Source organism: Triticum aestivum, chromosome 3A, assembly GCF_018294505.1.
Source record: "Triticum aestivum cultivar Chinese Spring chromosome 3A, IWGSC CS RefSeq v2.1, whole genome shotgun sequence".
NCBI lineage: Eukaryota > Viridiplantae > Streptophyta > Magnoliopsida > Poales > Poaceae > Triticum > Triticum aestivum.
Window position 1 is genome coordinate 653440941 of NC_057800.1, and position 18407 is coordinate 653459347.

Below are 18407 nucleotides of genomic sequence, written 5' to 3' on the forward strand. Positions count from 1 at the left end.
TAAACCGTCTGAACCGAGAAATGTGTATCATCCAAACACCTGATAAAGCCAGACCCAATTAGGCTTCGTTCTGGGACCCTTTCGGCACCACGAAATCCACAACCCTTGCTCCTGTGCTACGAATGCGGCCGACCCCTCTTATGAAATCTGCCAATTGCTGTTTCGCTCGGCAACATGGGCCCCGCTCCTGATAGTCGTCGATCCTATCCCGGCCTAACAGATATCAAAACCCTATGTTTGACGTGTACATTTCATCTGGGCGGATTAGGTGATGTTCTCGTCGATAGCAAGGCGTGAGTGTTGACTTTATGATCCGCCGTGACAACCTTTCCTTGAGATGCACCCATGCTAATCAATGTGCATGAAATCATACGCTTGAAACATTTGCAGTGGCACGCACGTTGACCTCCTACCACACACACGTATAACCGCGACGGAGGCATGGAGCAACCTCAAATTAAGTACATTGGGTATTCCCTTGGAACTTTCCTTCCAATACATGACTTGTTCAAAATAGCCAAATGGGTCATAGTGTCACATTCCATTGATTAAGAAATAAATGATGAATCATACGTATTTTTTTTCTCATTTTCCACAATGACTTTGACTATTTAGTGCTAAACCTACCACTCTAGAATCTCAACAACAATATATTATAAACTAATATTCAAGAAAACAGTGTGGATTGTTTACCTCTGGTGGGCTACACCACACTAGTGTTTTTGCAAAATTTAGGCACAATACCGATAGATTTTAGTGGAAAGTACCAAAATGGCGTTTTTTGTGACCCCAACTGCAATTTTGATGGTTTTTGCTAATTACTCCAATGTATTGCATTACTCATCCATTTACATGCACGTTAGACATGAAAATGAGTTGATGAACAAGTAATAGTTGAATACAAACCATACTGATCTTGTTTTAGACATGTTGGCATGGTAAAGTTAATTTTATTAAGGTAAGAAGATGAGATATGATAGACAAACATGACAAAAATATATAGAAATCTCAAAGCATGAGCCTAATCTGGATCTAAGAGCAGTATAGCCCGCGAGGTACAACCTATATATACTTGGCTTCCGCAAAATCAAAATATGTATGAGGATGTTGACACTAACATGTATATTTACATATCCATCTAGAAACAACCTTATGGACAAACCATCCGAACTGAGAAATGCATACCATCCAAACATCTGATGAAGCGAGACCCAATTAGGCTCCGTTCCGGGACCCTTCGGCATCATTGAATCCGCAACCCCTGCTCCCGTGCTACGAATGCGGGCCCTCTTATGAAATCTGCCCATTGTTGTTTCGCTCGGCGGCATGGGGCCCCGCTCCCGATAGTCGTTGATCCTATCCCGGCATAGCCGATATCAAAACCCTAGGTTTGATGTTTCCTACACGTCGACTGGTGGTAGGTGATTGATGTACCCGTCGATAGCAAGGTGTGAGTGTTGACTTCACGATCTGCGGTGACAAACTGCTAATCAACGCACACGAAACCAGACGCTTGAAAACATTTGCAATGGCACGCACGTTGACCTCCTATCTCACAGGTATAACCGCGATGGACGGAGGCGTGGAGAGCTGCCTCGCCAAAGTCGCGCGTCCAAAGCCCGTGCGACCGAAAACACGACGCCGCCTGTTCTCCGTGGGCGGCGCAGAGGATCCCGGGGGGAGCCGCCGGTCGTCGCACAGACCGCGTCCCACCGTATGACATCTCGGACTTTGGCGCCCCCACTCCCTATCCCCGAACCAACCAACCCACCCACCCAACCCCCAACCCCAACCCATTCCTTTCCTTCTTCCCATCCTCTTCCTCCTCCCCCGCTCCCCCTCCCGCTCCATCTCCTTCCATTCCCGTCCCGCCTCCCGCCCTCTCCGTCCGGTCTCCGCTTCCCTGCTCGCGCCGCCCGGCCGGCTAATCACCCCGTGAGTACTTCTCGCCGCCTCCTTGTCTGTCTCCAATCAAGGCCGTTGCTGTTTGCTGCTGCTCTTTCGATTTCTTGCCCGCGCGCGCGTCCTTGTCCCTTTCGGGATATTCTTGGGGCCGTTTCGTCTGGTCGGAGTTCTTGATTGGTATGTTCATGCCTGCGCTATTTGGGAGGCCTCGTCGCGTAGGGTCAAGCTATGGTTCTTCGGGTTGCGTGCAGAGCCGGCCTGCTTGGGCCCTCGGGTGCCATGCTGCCATGGTGATGTTCAGAGGGGAAGGGGAACACCTTATTTGATCTTTGATGCATAGTTCATGATTTTTTTTGCCAATTGGCATCTCATGTCCTCTGATAAGAATGAATACTTCCAATATTTGTGGGTTTTTGTGCATCTCAAATTCTCAATAGATTTGAGCAGTTTCCTGGTTCAGGCTTCAGTACTTGCAGATTTATCTTCTTCTTTCTCGAGCATAGCATGTTATTTAGGATTTTTCACACCAAAAAAACGTTTGTGGTGCGAATGAGCTGTGCTTGGCTGATATTTTGTCTCCGCGTTTCTTGTGTATTAAGTCTTAACATTATACTAAATTTATAAATCAGCTACTTGTAGATGTGATTATTCTCGCCTAGTATTCTTTAAGACCTGGCAATCGGTGGTCAAGTCTTCGTTGCAAGTTAGGCAGTATTTTTCTGGCATTTAGTGGCCTACCATGTCCAGCGAGCTACTCCACTTGCTAGCTGCTAAATGTTCTATAAAAAATAATTTGCAACATGCTGTACAGAATTCCAGCTCCATCAGTTAACTAGTGAGTCTGATTGGATTACTTGTTAGGTACGAGACTATGACCTTAGTTTGTAGTACAAGTTAGGTATATGAACAGGGAATCTACTAGACTGAAAAAACAACAGCAACATCATCAAATGGCATCCTGTATTCCTGTTAACAAGTAGCGCTATGTATTTCAGCTCATTGTTATTTAGAGAGGCTGCTGATCCTTCCTTGTCTTATTGTAGGCATCAAAGAAAATTGCATTGGGTTTGGATTTAATCTGAGGTTCTGAAGAAAGAAGGCCTCAGGATATTTAGCTTGGCAGGCCCGGAGGTGCTTGAGAGGAGCTATGTCTTTTGTCGGGCGAGTAGACCCGTCAATGACATACGCGGATAATATTTATGTACATAAATTTGGCGCACCCAACTCAAACTTTGCTGCAAGAAGATTTGGCTCTGACACGCAGTTGTTCCGTTATGGCCCTGAACCATTCAATTCCGAGGACTATGGACATATGGGTTTCCCTGAAGCACCATCTGCTGCATTCCAGAGCTCCTTTTACAACCAGCAAGCTTCACTAACACCCTGCTCTGATGCAGCAAAAGACTCACCGGTGTGCTCCAATATCTCTCAACAGAACTCCCAGTCTATATCAGATAATCAGAGTTCTGGACTTGAAGTAGAGTTCGATGATGAGATCAGGCTGAAGCTTCAAGAGCTGGAGCATGCTTTACTTGATGATGGAGATGACATCTTGTTCGAAGTTTCCCAGGCGGGTTGCATCAGTGATGAATGGGCCGATCCCATGAAGGATGTCTTGCTTGCAAATTCTCCGAAAGAATCAGAATCAAGCATTAGTTGTGCAGGCAGCAACAGCGGAGAAGCACGGACCCCAAAGCAGTTGCTCTTTGACTGTGCTACGGCATTAGCTGAATATAATGTAGATGAAGCACAGGCAATCATAACGGACCTCCGGCAGATGGTCTCAATCCAAGGGGACCCTTCTCACAGGATTGCAGCTTATCTAGTGGAGGGCCTTGCTGCAAGGATAGTAGCTTCAGGGACAGGCATCTACAAGGCATTGACATGCAAGGACCCTCCAACTCTGTATCAGCTGTCAGCAATGCAAATCCTCTTTGAGATCTGTCCATGCTATCGATTTGGTTTCATGGCTGCTAATTATGCCATACTTGAAGCCTGCAAAGGCGAAGAAAGGATGCATATTATAGACTTTGACATCAACCAAGGCAGCCAGTATATTACACTGATGCAGTTTATGAAAGATGATGCCAACAAACCACGCCATTTGAGAATAACTGGTGTGGATGATCACGAGACAGTACAGAGGACTGTTGGAGGTCTGAAGGTCATTGGGCAACGCCTGGAGAAGCTTGCGGAGGACTGCGGAATATCTTTTGAGTTCAGGGCAGTGGGTGCTGACATCGGGGATGTCACACCTGCAATGCTAGATTGCCGTCCCGGGGAAGCACTAGTTGTGAATTTTGCATTCCAGCTGCACCACCTTCCTGATGAAAGTGTTTCGATCATGAACGAACGGGATCAGCTCCTTCGTATGGTGAAGGGCCTTCAACCAAAGCTTGTGACCCTGGTTGAGCAGGATGCTAATACTAATACTGCTCCATTTCAGACAAGGTTGGTTATCTCATTATCCAATTCTATTGCGGCAGTAATTACGGTTTTTTGTGGATTGGATAGTTTTTCCGAATCCTTTGTAGATAGTAACTATTTCTTCGTAGATTCTGTGTATCGACTCTTGTGCTTCTCTTCCCACTGCTGAGCCCCTAAAAATACCTGAAACATCTGACTTTCACAGGTTCCGTGAGGTCTATGACTACTACTCCGCTCTTTTCGATTCACTGGACGCAACACTTCCAAGGGAAAGTCCAGATAGAATGAATGTGGAAAGGCAATGCCTTGCACGGGAAATTGTGAACATCTTGGCTTGCGAAGGCCCTGATCGCGTGGAGAGGTAATAGTGCTTCTCTCCACTCATAAGCCATGCAAATTATTCCCGTTTTTCCAAACTATGCATACTGCAAACTCCATGTAGCTGACAGTGTAGTTGTTTATGCTCCAGGTACGAAGTTGCCGGAAAATGGAGGGCGAGAATGACGATGGCTGGATTCGCACCGTGCCCATTTAGCAGCAACGTCATCGGAGGAATAAGATCGCTGCTGAGCTCGTACTGCGACAGGTACAAGTTCGAGGAGGACCATGGGGGACTTCACTTCGGCTGGGGAGAGAAAACGCTCATCGTCGCCTCCGCATGGCAATAGATCGAGCTCGCTGACTTGGGTTGCATTAGCACTGCTGTATTTTAGGAGCTTCTGGTGCAGAGGTTGTAAAAAGGGTGTGGACCACGGAGGAGTTCTTGGCTGATCTTATCTAATTTTAGGAGTCTGCTTGTCAGAATAATTGAGTTTGGCAGATCGCCCGGGTGAACCATGTTGTGCTGCTGCAGCAACTGGTTGTGTTGTCGTATTCTGGGATAGAATCATGACATGTCGACTCTGCTCCATGTATAAATCTATTTATGTTGCTAGAACATACTCCTAAGTACAATGATGTGTCTGTTTGGGAACTAGAACATGCAGTAATATATACACAGTTTGGCCACAGGTTTCTGTCTATCGATACAATCATGTAAATACTTGCAAAAGTCCACCCAGATTTTCTTATAACCAATAGAGTAGTTGGCAGCAGTTTGGCCACAGGCTTCTACCAAAAAAATGGTAGAAGAAAAACCTTTATTTATCTCACAGAGTAATCTTGTGAAATTACAACAGCTTGATGTACAACATAACATTTCAAAACCCATATATCAAATACAAACACACATATGCTCTCCAGATATATTCGTTGAAGTAATTTAGTTGGCAACACTATAATCTCAAGAATCTGAATACTTCACGGTCCATATTTGTCTATATTTGTCGTATGTGCTATAAAATATATCTCATATTGAAGGCAAGGTATAAGCTCGATCTTATCTTCAAGGTAGGCTGTGCCGTGAATTCAACAAGCTATAATCAGAGCCAGGTCGCCTTTTGACCCGTTTAGTGGATTCCAAAAGTCCAACAAGAGACGGGAGAGGATGCGGGACAGGGACATTCCTCGATCTGTACAGCCTCTTCAGACTTGCATGCAAAGATTTCGATGATCCAATGACACACAGGTGGTCCGTTTGACATTCTGTTACTTGTGCATTTCTGACCATGCGAAGGCTTGAACTTTCCGTAGTGCTTGTAGATATTGGCTCTATTATAATGTCAGACTTTTCTGGTTGATCAGACACTACTGATATATTGTGTTCAACAGTAGGCAAAGGTTGAACTGCAAATGCTTCTGGTATGGTTGGGGGTGGTGCTTTACACTGAGAGGAAGGGGCCACATCTCCAGCTTCGGCACACTGACAGGAGGGGGCCACATCTCCAGCTTCCCCACAATCTTGTTGGGAAGCTGGGGCTTGCTTTGTGATCAAATCCATACCAGAATATGTTTCAACATTTTGGCTGCTATCATGAAGCAAATCTTCCGGTGCACAAAATCTGGTTTGTTCAGCTGCAGCAATGTACTGGTGGCACAACTCTTCTTTCATTATGTCAATCGCTTGAGAACCAAATCTTGCTCTTCCAAACAATGTAATATCTGGTTCTTCAACTGGAGGGGATGGCACAAATTGCAGTTCAAGTGTGCTGACATCAAAATCTGTGCATTCTTCACTGGCAGAAGTTGGATGATCATCATCAACAAAAGTTGAGAGAACTTCATCTGGCTGCGTGCAAGAAGCAAGCACCGATGAGGGCGAGGTTACTGACTTTTGAAGAGGATCCCTGAATATCTTCCACAATGGATCATTAGTTGTCAAGCGAGTCTTGAAACAATGTTTCTTCACATAGCTCAGCTCCATGGCAAAGCATGGGGGAGTTGTTGAGATGACCCATTGAGGTTGAAGAAGTTGCATCGCCTGCTCCAACTCGTCCCGGGAAGAGTGAATGGAGAAACAGACATGCCAGATCCCAAAATCATCCTGCTGAGCTTCTGTTAGGCTGGGTTTCTGGTTTCGGCCACAGGCATACCACTGCGTTGAGGGGCGGATGAATAAAGGCTCCGGCTGAAGACTAGCCCTTGCCCCTTCAAGCTTTTTACTTGCATTATCATACAAATGGTGGAATCCAACTATCTGTGGAAATAAAAATGGTTAAAGCCAAGATAGTAGAAAGAAAAAAGTACCTACTTTACATGCAATATACATCAGACGAATTGGTTGAATCCAACTATCTGTTGAGTTAACAGAGTTAGAACTAACAAAGTAAAAAAAGAAAGAAAAGAAGTACTCTGTGACTACACATAAGAACAGTGACACGAATTAATCATTTTACTACTCAAAATTGGTTACAGAATTCGCATTATTGTTTTCAATAACAGCTTTAGACAGGTTAGCGGTATGTGAATTAAAACAGAATGAATGTCATCGAGTAACACACCTGAAAGCGACAAGATGGATCATCAGTGATGATCTCAGGGGCTGTGAGTGACAGCGCTTTAAAACAATCTGAATTCCTTCTCGTGTCAACATAAATTTTCGATCCAAACGTCCTGAACACCTCAACTAGGATCTCTTCGTGACCAAGAAGGTCACAAGCAAGATATACAAAAGGTGCATCCGGATGCTTCCATATACAAGCTATAACCTGCATTTACTGAATCATTTCAAAATGGTGACTTCCCCATTGTCATAACTACAGCCCCCCAGGCAATGACAAGCACATTTAAAATCTCAGAGCAGAGGATAACCTGCTGGATTGCCAACTCCTTGCTTGGTAGTTTGAGGAAGCATTTGGAAAATGTGCAGTCCAGGAACACGAAGTCTAAACGACAAACATTGTCTTTCCCTTTCTTTGCTATGTATTTCAGTGGCAAGTTCTGAGCACAATCTGGTGTCAGTCGGCAGTCACCCGTGTGCAGTATGCTACCGAATTCACCCTCAAACAAGAACATAACTGCCCCTGAAATCAGAGGGAACGGCAACAGTTAGTGCCAAAGGCCAAATTCCCAATTTCCAGGGCGCATTTTATGATATCACTAATATAGCAAAACATATGCTCGAGCTTGGGTTAAGGAAACTTGATTAGAGGTGTTGTGCCAAATCTGGTAACATGAGTTCTAGCCATGCTTCCATGTACTGATGACACAGTGTTTCTGTTCGAGGTTGAATTATCTGGTTTAAAAATGTTCACAAGAGTGAAATATGTTGTCTGGGAGAATCTAATCAGGACAGGGAACAGTATATGGAATTTTTACTTGTGTGGAGGCAGTTCTGACTATGAAATATCTAGGGGGTCCCCTACTCAAGAAAAGACAACACATGGTAACTGGAAGAGAAATAAATAAAAGGTAGAGGGTAAACTGGGCACATCGCAGAGGAAGTTTCTCTCCAATGAAGGGGAAATTATAACTGCTTAGATCATGTCTACATTTGAATTATCTAAATTTTTTTCAAGATAGAAACTGTTGTGGCAAGACAGGAAGGGGGGACGGAAATATCAGCTGGTAAATTGTAATGTTGGAGATAATATCATTTTTGTGTGCATTGTTCCGTCGTTAGACATGCCTGGGGTGCACCAAAATGTGCTTTGGATATTGACATCGAGATAAAGTTTAGTAGCAAATTTATATGGTTGGGTGCTAAATTTGCAAGGGTCTCACAGGGGGCGCTTAGCTGTAGGGTAGCTGCTCTCATTTCGTTGATTGGGACATATCGTAATGCAGCTTGCTTTCGTAATGTGTTTCCTTATGACCCAACTAGTCTTGTAGCGAAAACGGCTCATTGGTTGAACTTTTACTCTGCATTACATAAAGGCATAAAGCAGGTGTGCGCTCAATGCAGCGCCGAGGGGCAAGCTTATTTCTGCAAATGGCATCTCAGTTCTTCAATCGGAGGCGGGGGTCAGCGCTGATGGCTGCCGAGGAATGCCGTAACTGAGTGTTTCTGGTGAGCGTCAGGCAGCTGGGAATTGTCGGCCGTGGTCCGTGGAGACACTCTGAGGCAAACGCTTTGCATCTGCATCTCGTTTTTGTGGTGCTCTTTTGGCCCAGCTATTATGCTACTGTTGTGCGTCTAAAAACGTTGAAAGCCTGCTTAGATCTCCCAGTAGCTGCCAGGGGCGATGCTACACCGGGATGAGCTAGCTTGATGATGTGGTGTTTCATTTTGCATTTCAGAACTTGGGAGCTGACTGTTTATCAGTTTCAGAAATGAAAGCAGGATTGATTTATGCACTAGCAACTAGCAAGTTCAATCATAGGTTCGATGCATTTCAGATCTTGGGAGCTGACTGATCATCAGTTTCAGAGATGAAAGCATGATTGATTTATGCACTAGCAAGTCCAATCTTAGGTACGATGCATTTCAGAACTTGGGAGCTGTCTGTTCATCAGTTTCAGAAATGAAAGCAGGATTGATATATGCACTAGCAACTTCAATCTTAGGTACGCATTTCAGAAATTGACACCTGACTGTTTATCAGTTTCAGAAATGAAAGCAGGATTGATTTATGCACTACCAAGCTCAATCTTAGGTACGGCGCATTTGGAGTAGTAGGATTGATCTATGCACTAGCAAGTTCAATCATAAAGACTGCTGTAACAAGATAAGCAGAGCAAGCAAGGAGCGTTACCAGGGCAGTGGTTGGCATCGTACGCGGTGACGGAGAAGGCGCCGGCGGGGTCGTCCACCTTGAACGTCCTCCCCACCTCGACCTCCACAAACTCCCCCTGGTCCAGCTGCAACACGACCGCACCGCGCGAGAAATCTCAATTCACCGGAAATTCACCGCGGCTCTCTGGGAGAGGGTATCACAGGCTAAGGTACCTGGGGGAAGTGGCGGAGGGCGAGGGACAAGGTGAGGCGGGTGGCGTAGAGGGCGCCCCCTCCTCCTCCGGGGCCGGCCCCGGCGGCGCCGACGAGGTGGTCCCGGTGCGCGTGGGTGAGGAAGCGGTGGCGCCGGCGGCGGGAGGAGGGGCCCCACGTGTCCACGGCGAAGGGGAGCCCCCGCGGCATCTCTATCGGCATCCTCCCCGGAACTTTGTGAAATTGCGCCCGGGCCCTCCTCCGCTTCCTCGGGAGCGCGCCGCTTCGTTGGGAGTTGGTTGGGTCGGTTTTATATTCCTCGAATGGGAAGAGTGGCTCCTTCCTCAGGAAGGAAGAGAAATGGGTTTGTGGATTCGGGCTCTCACTTCAGTTTAGTGGCCGGACCGAGGCCCAGAACCCGCTAACTTGCCGCCTTTGGTACGTTCGTAAGTTGGCTGGCACTGGCAGGTGGGCCCACATGTCAGTGCTCTCCTTTGCCCACCAGGGATTGGGCCTTCCCATTCTGCTTCCTCCGAGCCTAACAACTAACTACTCTGACCTCAAAAAAACAACAACTAACTACTCTGTAATTTCAAAGTAAAAAAAAACCATTGCAATTTCAAAGTTCAAAAAAAAACCAGCACAATGGAATGGATGTAATTGTATGGATGCGGCTATTCTGCACCCGGGCTCAGATGAGGCCGGATGTGAACAGTAAAAACGTTTGAAATAGCAAAAAAATGTAAATTATTCCGTGATGCAAGATGCTTATGTGTGTGTTGTCCGTGCAAAATTTGGTGAAGTTTGGGTATTCGAGGAGCTCGTGATGAAAAAGATAAATTTCGGGTGTCTGGGAAACTTTTGAAAATAACACTGCTCACATCTGATTTTGACTTTTTTGTCAGGAGCTCCTCGAATGTTCAAACACCCCGAAATTTTGCAGCTCCTCCAATGCCCAAACACCCGAATTTTTGCATGAACATCATGCCTTTGAGGATTCTGCACCCAAAAAAAGTCGGTTTTATTTATTTATTTTCCGGGTGTAGATGAGCCCGGGCAAACAAGCTGAATTTTCATCTTAAAGCATCTTCTGAGATTATGAAATTATGGGATGGAAGTACAAGCGTCCTGTACTGCGCACAAAAACAGAGCTGAAGAAGAAAGCCAAACAATGCACACTTGCAGATAGAACATGAGATTTCCGGAGTACTCTGTCTCATAGCTCCCCCTTTGGTTCCTCACCAGCTTGTGGCTGGCAAATTTACGTACGTACAAAGTCATCAAGAAACAAAATCAACCAGGCAGATACCGACAGTCAAAATGACAGCGTTGGACGGCAAAACACATCCAGACCGCACGGTCCGGACGGATGCGAGTGGTTTAAGAGTCTGCCTTGAAGATGCTGGTTTGTTTATGAGATGAAAGCAAAAGTTTGTTGGGTTTGTTTCCAGGGGGCAGTGTTAGAAAGAGTCATGTACAAGGTATACGGTATTGTAAACCGTATACCGTAGAGAGGTAGGTAGATTGCGTGTGTTGTAATCTAGGTGGTTAGGTTGTTAGGGTTTATCCTTATCTCTTATATAGTTTTCTTGAGGATCAATCCACAACCTAACTATCGCATGATGTAATCTGCATTGCCTATATAACACGTACGCGTCCCTGCTCAAGGGCATACGCTTCCACGCAATCTTTCATGGTATCAGAGCCTAGTTCCTCTACCGCATCCAAACCTAGCAGCTCGCATCAAACCTAGTAGCCATGGCCAGCTCTAGCTCCGCCGCCGCCGCCGCTCCATATGCCCTCATTCCCATCGCTGAAAAGCTCCATCGCGGCAACTACCTAGTGTGGCGCGCACAGGCCTTAGCTACCATCCACGGAGCCCGACTGATCGACCACCTCAACCCCGATCACCCGTTCCCGGAGCCCAAGCTTGTCGACAAGGACGGCAAGCCCACAGATGTGCCGAATCCGGAACATCTCACCGCGTTGGCGCAAGACTCCCAGGTGCTCAACTTCATCTTCAATTCAATCTCTGCTCCTGTGATGATCCAAGTCGCCCACTGCACCAAGGCCGCCGCGGCATGGACCGCGATCAGAGAGATGTTTCTCTCCCAAACGCAGGCCAACATCGTCAACACGCGGATCGCCCTCTCCACCACCAAAAAGGGCACCGCGACCATCGCCGAGTACATCAGGCGCATGAAAGCGCTAGGCGACGAGATGGCTTCAGCAGGGAAGCCGCTCGACGATGACGACATGGTCTCCTACATCCTCGCCGGACTCGACTTCGACTACATCTCCTTCGTCTTGTCCATCTGCGCTGCGAGGACTGAGCCCATCAAGGTAGCTGAACTTTATTCTCAGCTGATTGGTTTTGAAAAGCGTCTTGCCATGTTTGAAGGGGGAAATCAGTCCTCTCAATCCTCGGCCAACGCCGTGTCTCATGGTCGTGGTGGTTTCGGTCGCGGAGGCGGCCGTGGAGGCCATGGAAACGGAGGAGGCCATGGCAATGGAGGCCGTGGCAATGGAGGCGGTGGCCGCGGCAATGGAGGCCGTGGCAACGGCAATGGAGGAGGCAACGATCTCCCTGAGGTTGTTTGCCAGATTTGCAAGAAGCCAAACCACACCGTCGTCGAGTGCTACCGCCGCTTCGACATCTCCTTCACCAAGAACGAGAGAAGTGCAGGCTCGGCCACCACCTCGTCCTATGGAGTGGACACGAACTGGTACCTGGACACGGGGGCCACGGACCACATCACCAGCGAGCTCGACAAGTTGACCGTCCGCAACAAGTACAATGGCAACGAGCAAGTCCATACTGCAAACGGGGAAGGTATGGAAATTTGTCATATTGGTCAATCCACTGTTCAAACCCCCACTCGTGATCTTCATCTCAAAAATATATAGCATGTACCCGATGCCACCAAAAATCTTATCTCAGCTCATCGTTTATCCACTGACAACAATACCTTTCTTGAAATTCGCCCACGTTTATTTTTTGTTAAGGAACAGGGAACGAGGAGAACCCTTCTCCAAGGCTGGTGTAAACGTGGTCTTTACCCCCTATCATCGGCTCCGGTGACCTCCAGCAAACAGGCGTTTGGTGTCAATAAAGTGTCCATGGACAGGTGGCACAGTCGCTAGGGCATCCTTCATCAACCATAGTTCATCATGTCCTTAGCCACAACAACATTCCTTTTTCAAGTAGTGAGTTGAATAAAGAAGGTGTTTGTGACGCTTGTCAATTAGGCAAGAGCCACCAACTACCGTATCCTAGTTCGATCAGTGTATCTAAAGCTCCTTTAGAGCAAATTTTCTCCGATGTATGGGGGCCTGCCCGTGATTCTATCAATAGGAAAAACTATTATGTGTCCTTCATTGATGATTATAGAAAATTCACATGGATCTATCTTCTTAAGCATAAGTTTGAAGTCTTCAAAATCTTTCATGAATTTCAAGCATTAGTTGAAAGGTTGTTCAATAGGAAAATTATCACCATGCAAACTGACTGGGGTGGCGAATATGAACGTTTAAATTCCTTCTTTCGCCAACTAGGAATCACCCACCATGTCTCCTGTCCTCTTGCTCATCAGCAGAACGGATCAGCTGAAAGAAAACATTGTCACATTGTCGACGTGGGTCTTTCTCTCTTGGCTCATGCCTCCATGCCTTTAAAATTTTGGGATGAGGCTTTTCTCTCTGCCACATATCTCATAAATCGCACCCCTAGTAAAGTGATCAACTATGAAACCCCCCTGGGTCGTCTGTTTCATGAACAACCAAACTATCATTCCCTTCGAGTTTTTGGATGTGCTTGTTGGCCAAACCTCCGTCCCTATAATTCCAAAAAATTAGAATTTCGATCCAAACAATGTGTTTTTCTCTGATACATCAATCTTCACAAAGGTTTTAAATGCCTTAATGTTGCTGTTGGCCGAGTCTACATATCTAGGGATTTCATCTTCGATGAGACGGTTTTTCCTTTCAAGGCTTTAAACCCTAATGCAGGCACTCCCCTTCGATCTGAGATCTTATTGCTACCTGAAACTACCCTGTCTGAGCCTATTGATCATGGGGGTAAACGAGTGCTTGATCAACATGCAAATTTTCCTGCTAATTCTGGTGAAAATCCAGCCCCTATGCGTCATTTTATGCAGGCAGTACAGGACAAAAATGGCGCAGAGCACGGAGGAGATTCAGGTGCTGTTGCCGCTGATTCCGAGGATGACAGCGCAGGTGCAGGCGGCAGCCCAAGGGAATCCGCCTCGGATCGCACCCCTCCCAGGGGGCGCGTGTGCGCGTCGGGTGCTGCCTCCCCAGGTGGGCCAGGAGGGTGCATGGGCGTGTCGGGCGTTGGCTCCGGTCGGTGTCAAAACCGGCGAATCTCGGGTAGGGGGTCCCGAACTGTGCGTCTAGGCCGGATGGTAACAGGAGGCAAGGAACACGATGTTTTACCCAGGTTCGGGCCCTCTCGATGGAGGTAAAACCCTACGTCCTGCTTGATTAGTATTGATGATATGGGTAGTACAAGAGTAGATCTACCACGAGATCAAGGAGACTAAACCCTAGAAGCTAGCCTATGGTATGATTGTTGTATATGAAGTTGTCCTACGGACTAAAACCCTCCGGTTTATATAGACACCGGAGAGGGTTAGGGTTACACAAAGTCAGTTACAATGGTAGGAGATCTTGAATATCCGCATCGCCAAGCTTGCCTTCCACGCCAAGGAAAGTCCCATCCGGACATGGGACGAAGTCTTCAATCTTGTATCTTCATAGTCCTGGAGTCCGGCTGAAGATATGGTCCGGCTACCTAAACACCTCCTAATCCAGGACTCCCTCAGTAGCCCCTGAACCAGGATTCAATGACGACGAGTCCAGCGCGTAGATTGTCTTCGGCATTGCAAGGCGGGTTCCTCCTCCAAATTCTTCATAAAAGTTTGTAAACACCAAGAGTAGTGTCCGGCTCTGCAAAATAAGTTTCCCCGTATTGCCATAGAGAGAATAATATTAACACAAATCTAATCTGCTGACGTATTCCGCAGCGTGACATCACACTACGGCCAAGCCTTTATTCGAATCGTTTTCACTTTTCCACCTCGGCGTGTTTTGCGAGGCGGTTTCCTTGGCACGTCTTGTCAAAGCAGAGATCATGTCCCCCATTTATGGGATTCTCATCAATACGGACGTGGGTAACCCAACCGCGCCATTTATCATGGCGCTTGAGAGGCAAGCGAGTTTTACCAGGCTGGTGGGGATGTTGGGGAACATAGCAGAAATTCAAAATTTTCTACGCATCACCAAGATCAATCTATGGAGTAATCTAGCAACGAGGGGAAGGACAGTGCATCTACATATCCTTGTAGATCGCTAAGCAGAAGCGTTCAAGTGAACGGGGTTGACGGAGTCGTACTCGTCGTGATCCAAATCACCGATGATCCTAGCGCCGAACGGACGGCACCTCCGTGTTCAACACACGTACAGCCCGGTGACGTCTCCTACGCCTTGATCCAGCAAGGGGAGAAGGAGAGGTTGGGGAAGACTCCATCCAGCAGCAGCACGACGGCGTGGTGGTGGTGGAGGAGCGCGGGACTCCAGCAGGGCTTCGCCAAGCACTACGAGAGACGAGGAGGGAGAGGGGTAGGGCTGCGCCAACAGGGAGAGCAAATCACATGTGTTGGGCAGCCCCAAACCTCAAGTATATATAGGGGGAGGGGAGGGTGTTCGGGAACGTAGCAGAAATTCAAAAATTTTCCTACGTGTCACCAAGATCTATCTATGGAGAGACCAGCAACGAGGGGAAGGAGAGTGCATCTACATACCCTTGTAGATTGCTAAGCAGAAGCGTTCAAGTGAACGGGGTTGATGGAGTCGTACTCGTCGTGATTCAGATCACCGATGATCCTAGTGCCGAACGGACGGCACCTCCGCATTCAACACACGTACAGCTCGACGATGTCTCCCACGCCTTGATCCAGCAAGGAGAGAGGGAGAGGTTGAGGAAGACTCCATCCAGCAGCAGCACAACGGCGTGGTGGTGATGGAGGAGCGTGGCAATCCTGCAGGGCTTCGCCAAGCACCTACGGGAGAGGAGGAGGTGTCACGGGAGGGAGGGAGGCGCCAAGGGCTCAGGTATGGATGCCCTCCCTCCCCTCCACTATATATAGGGGCAGGGGAGAGGGGGGAGGCGCAGCCTTGCCCCTTCCTCCAAGGAAGGGGTGCGGCTAAGAAGGGGGGAGGAGTCCATCCTCCCCAAGGCACCTCGGAGGTGCCTTCCCCCTTTAGGACTCTCCCCTTTTTCCTATATCTTGGCGCATGGGCCTCTAGGGGCTGGTGCCCTTGGCCCATGTAGGCCAAGGCGCACCCCCTACAGCCCATGTGGCCCCCGGGGCAGGTGGCCCCACCCGGTGGGCCCCCGGGACCCTTCCGGTGGTCCCGGTACAATACCGATGACCCCGAAACTTGTCCCGATGGCCGAAACAGGACTTCCTATATATAAATCTTTACCTCCGGACCATTCCGGAACTCCCCGTGAAGTCCGGGATCTCATCCGGGACTCCGAACAACATTCGGTAACCACATACAAACTTCCTTTATAACCCTAGCGTCATCGAACCTTAAGTGTGTAGACCCTACGGGTTCGGGAGACATGTAGTCATGACCGAGATGTTCTCCGGTCAATAACCAACAGCGGGATCTGGATACCCATGTTGGCTCCCACATGTTCCACGATGATCTCATCGGATGAACCACGATGTCAAGGACTCAATCAATCCCGTATACAATTCCCTTTGTCTAGCGGTATGGTACTTGCCCGAGATTCGATCGTCGGTATACCGATACCTTGTTCAATCTCGTTACCGGCAAGTCTCTTTACTCGTTCCGTAACACATCATCCCGTGATCAACCCCTTGGTCACATTGTGCACATTATGATGATGTCCTACCGAGTGGGCCCAGAGATACCTCTCCGTTTACACGGAGTGACAAAATCCCAATCTCGATTCGTGCCAACCCAACAGACACTTTCAGAGATACCCGTAGTGTACCTTTATAGCCACCCAGTTACGTTGTGACGTTTGGCACACCCAAAGCACTCCTACGGTATCCGGGAGTTGCACAATCTCATGGTCTAAGGAAATGATACTTGACATTAGAAAAGCTTTAGCATACGAACTACGATCTTTGTGCTAGGCTTAGGATTGGGTCTTGTCCATCACATCATTCTCCTAATGATGTGATCCCGCTATCAACGACATCCAATGTCCATGGTCAGGAAACCGTAACCATCTATTGATTAACGAGCTAGTCAACTAGAGGCTTACTAGGGACATGGTGTTGTCTATGTATCCACACATGTATCTGAGTTTCCTATCAATACAATTCTAGCATGGATAATAAACGATTATCATGAACAAGGAAATATAATAATAATCAATTTATTATTGCCTCTAGGGCATATTTCCAATAGTCTCCCACTTGCACTAGAGTCAATAATCTAGTTCACATCGATATGTGATTAACACTCAAGGTCACATCCCCATGTGACTAACATCCAAAGAGTTTACTAGAGTCAATAATCTAGTTCACATTTACCATGTGATTAACACTCGATGAGTTCTGGGTTTGATCATGTTATGCTTGTGAGAGAGGTTATAGTCAACGGGTCTGAACCTTTCAGATCCGTGTGTGCTTTACAAATCTCTATGTCATCTCCTAGATGCAGCTACCACGTTCTATTTGGAGCTATTCCATATAACTGTTCTACTTGGAGCTATTCTAAAATGTTGCTCCATTATACGTATCCGGTATCTCTACTCAGAGCTATCCGGATAGGTGTTAAGCTTGCATCGACGTAACCCTTTACGACGAACTCTTTTACCACCTCCATAATTGAGAAAATTCCTTAGTCCACTAGTTACTAAGGATAACTTTGACCGCTGTCCTGTGATCCATTCTTGGATCACTCTTGTACCCCTTGACTGACTCATGGCAAGGCACACTTCAGGTGCGGTACACAGCATAGCATACTGTAGAGCCTACATCTTATGCATAGGGGACGACCTTAGTCCTTTCTCTCTATTCTGCCATGGTCGAGCTTTAAGTCTTAACTTCATACCTTACAACTCAGGCAAGAACTCCTTCTTTGACTGATCCATCTTGAACACCTTCAAGATCACGTCTAGGCATGTGCTCATTTGAAAGTACTATTAAGCGTTTTGATCTATCCTTATAGATCTTGATGCTCAATGTTCAAGTAGCTTAATCCAGGTTTTCCATTGAAAACACTTTCCAAATAACCCTATATGCTTTCCAGAAATTCTACGTCATTTCTGATCATTAATATGTCAACAACATATACTCATCAGAAATTCTATAGTGCTCCCACTCACTTCTTTGGAAATACAAGTTTCTCATAAACTTTGTATACACCCAAAATCTTTGATCATCATCAAAGCATACATTCCAACTCCGAGATGCTCACTCCAGTCCTCAGAAGGATTGCTGGAGCTTTGCATACTTATTAGCATATTTCAGGATAGACAAAACCTTCCGGTTGTATCACATACAACCTTTCCTCAAGAATCGTCGAGGAAACAATGTTTTGACATCCTATCTGCAAGATTTCATAAATAATGCAGTAATTGCTAATATAATTCCAACAAACTCTTAGCATCGCTACGAGTGAGAAAGTCTCATCGTAGTCAACTCCTTGAACTTGTCGAAAAACATCTTAACGACAAGTCGAGCTTTCTCAATGGTGACACTTACCATCATTGTCTGTCTTCCTTTCAAAATCCATATGTACCTAACAGCCTTACGACCATCAA

General features: G+C 46.9%; 2 protein-coding genes and 1 pseudogene across 2 annotated transcripts; 2 read left to right on the plus strand and 1 right to left on the minus strand.

Annotated features, from left to right (window-relative positions):
• The first annotated feature begins 1756 nt into the window (after nt 1-1756).
• Nucleotides 1757-5340, plus strand: LOC123062954 (scarecrow-like protein 1). The gene is made up of 4 exons (XM_044486657.1): nt 1757-1935; nt 2949-4356; nt 4538-4693; nt 4802-5340. Exons 2-4 carry the CDS (start codon nt 3053-3055, stop codon nt 4998-5000), a joined length of 1659 nt encoding a protein of 552 aa, XP_044342592.1. The 5' UTR covers nt 1757-1935; nt 2949-3052; the 3' UTR covers nt 5001-5340.
• An 87-nt stretch (nt 5341-5427) lies between these two features.
• On the minus strand, nt 5428-9868 carry LOC123062953 (5' exonuclease Apollo). The gene is made up of 5 exons (XM_044486656.1): nt 9599-9868; nt 9405-9510; nt 7522-7733; nt 7212-7418; nt 5428-6907 (listed from the first exon to the last, which is right to left on the minus strand). The coding sequence occupies exons 1-5, from the start codon at nt 9797-9799 to the stop codon at nt 5717-5719; spliced, it is 1917 nt and encodes a 638-aa protein (XP_044342591.1). The 5' UTR covers nt 9800-9868; the 3' UTR covers nt 5428-5716.
• A 1947-nt stretch (nt 9869-11815) lies between these two features.
• LOC123063853 (uncharacterized) lies at nt 11816-11957 on the plus strand (annotated as a pseudogene).
• The last annotated feature ends 6450 nt before the right edge of the window (nt 11958-18407 follow it).

Coding starts and splice junctions, on each gene's coding strand:
- LOC123062953 (XM_044486656.1), bottom strand. CDS start 9,799: ATGCCGATAGAGATGCCGCGGGGGCTCCCCTTCGCCGTGGACACGTGG. Junction 7,419..7,521: donor AGGAGTTGGCAATCCAGCAG/GTTATCCTCTGC, acceptor CAGTAAATGCAG/GTTATAGCTTGTATATGGAA. Junction 6,908..7,211: donor ATCCATCTTGTCGCTTTCAG/GTGTGTTACTCG, acceptor TTATTTCCACAG/ATAGTTGGATTCCACCATTT.
- LOC123062954 (XM_044486657.1), top strand. CDS start 3,053: ATGTCTTTTGTCGGGCGAGTAGACCCGTCAATGACATACGCGGATAAT. Junction 4,357..4,537: donor ACTGCTCCATTTCAGACAAG/GTTGGTTATCTC, acceptor TGACTTTCACAG/GTTCCGTGAGGTCTATGACT. Junction 4,694..4,801: donor GGCCCTGATCGCGTGGAGAG/GTAATAGTGCTT, acceptor TTTATGCTCCAG/GTACGAAGTTGCCGGAAAAT.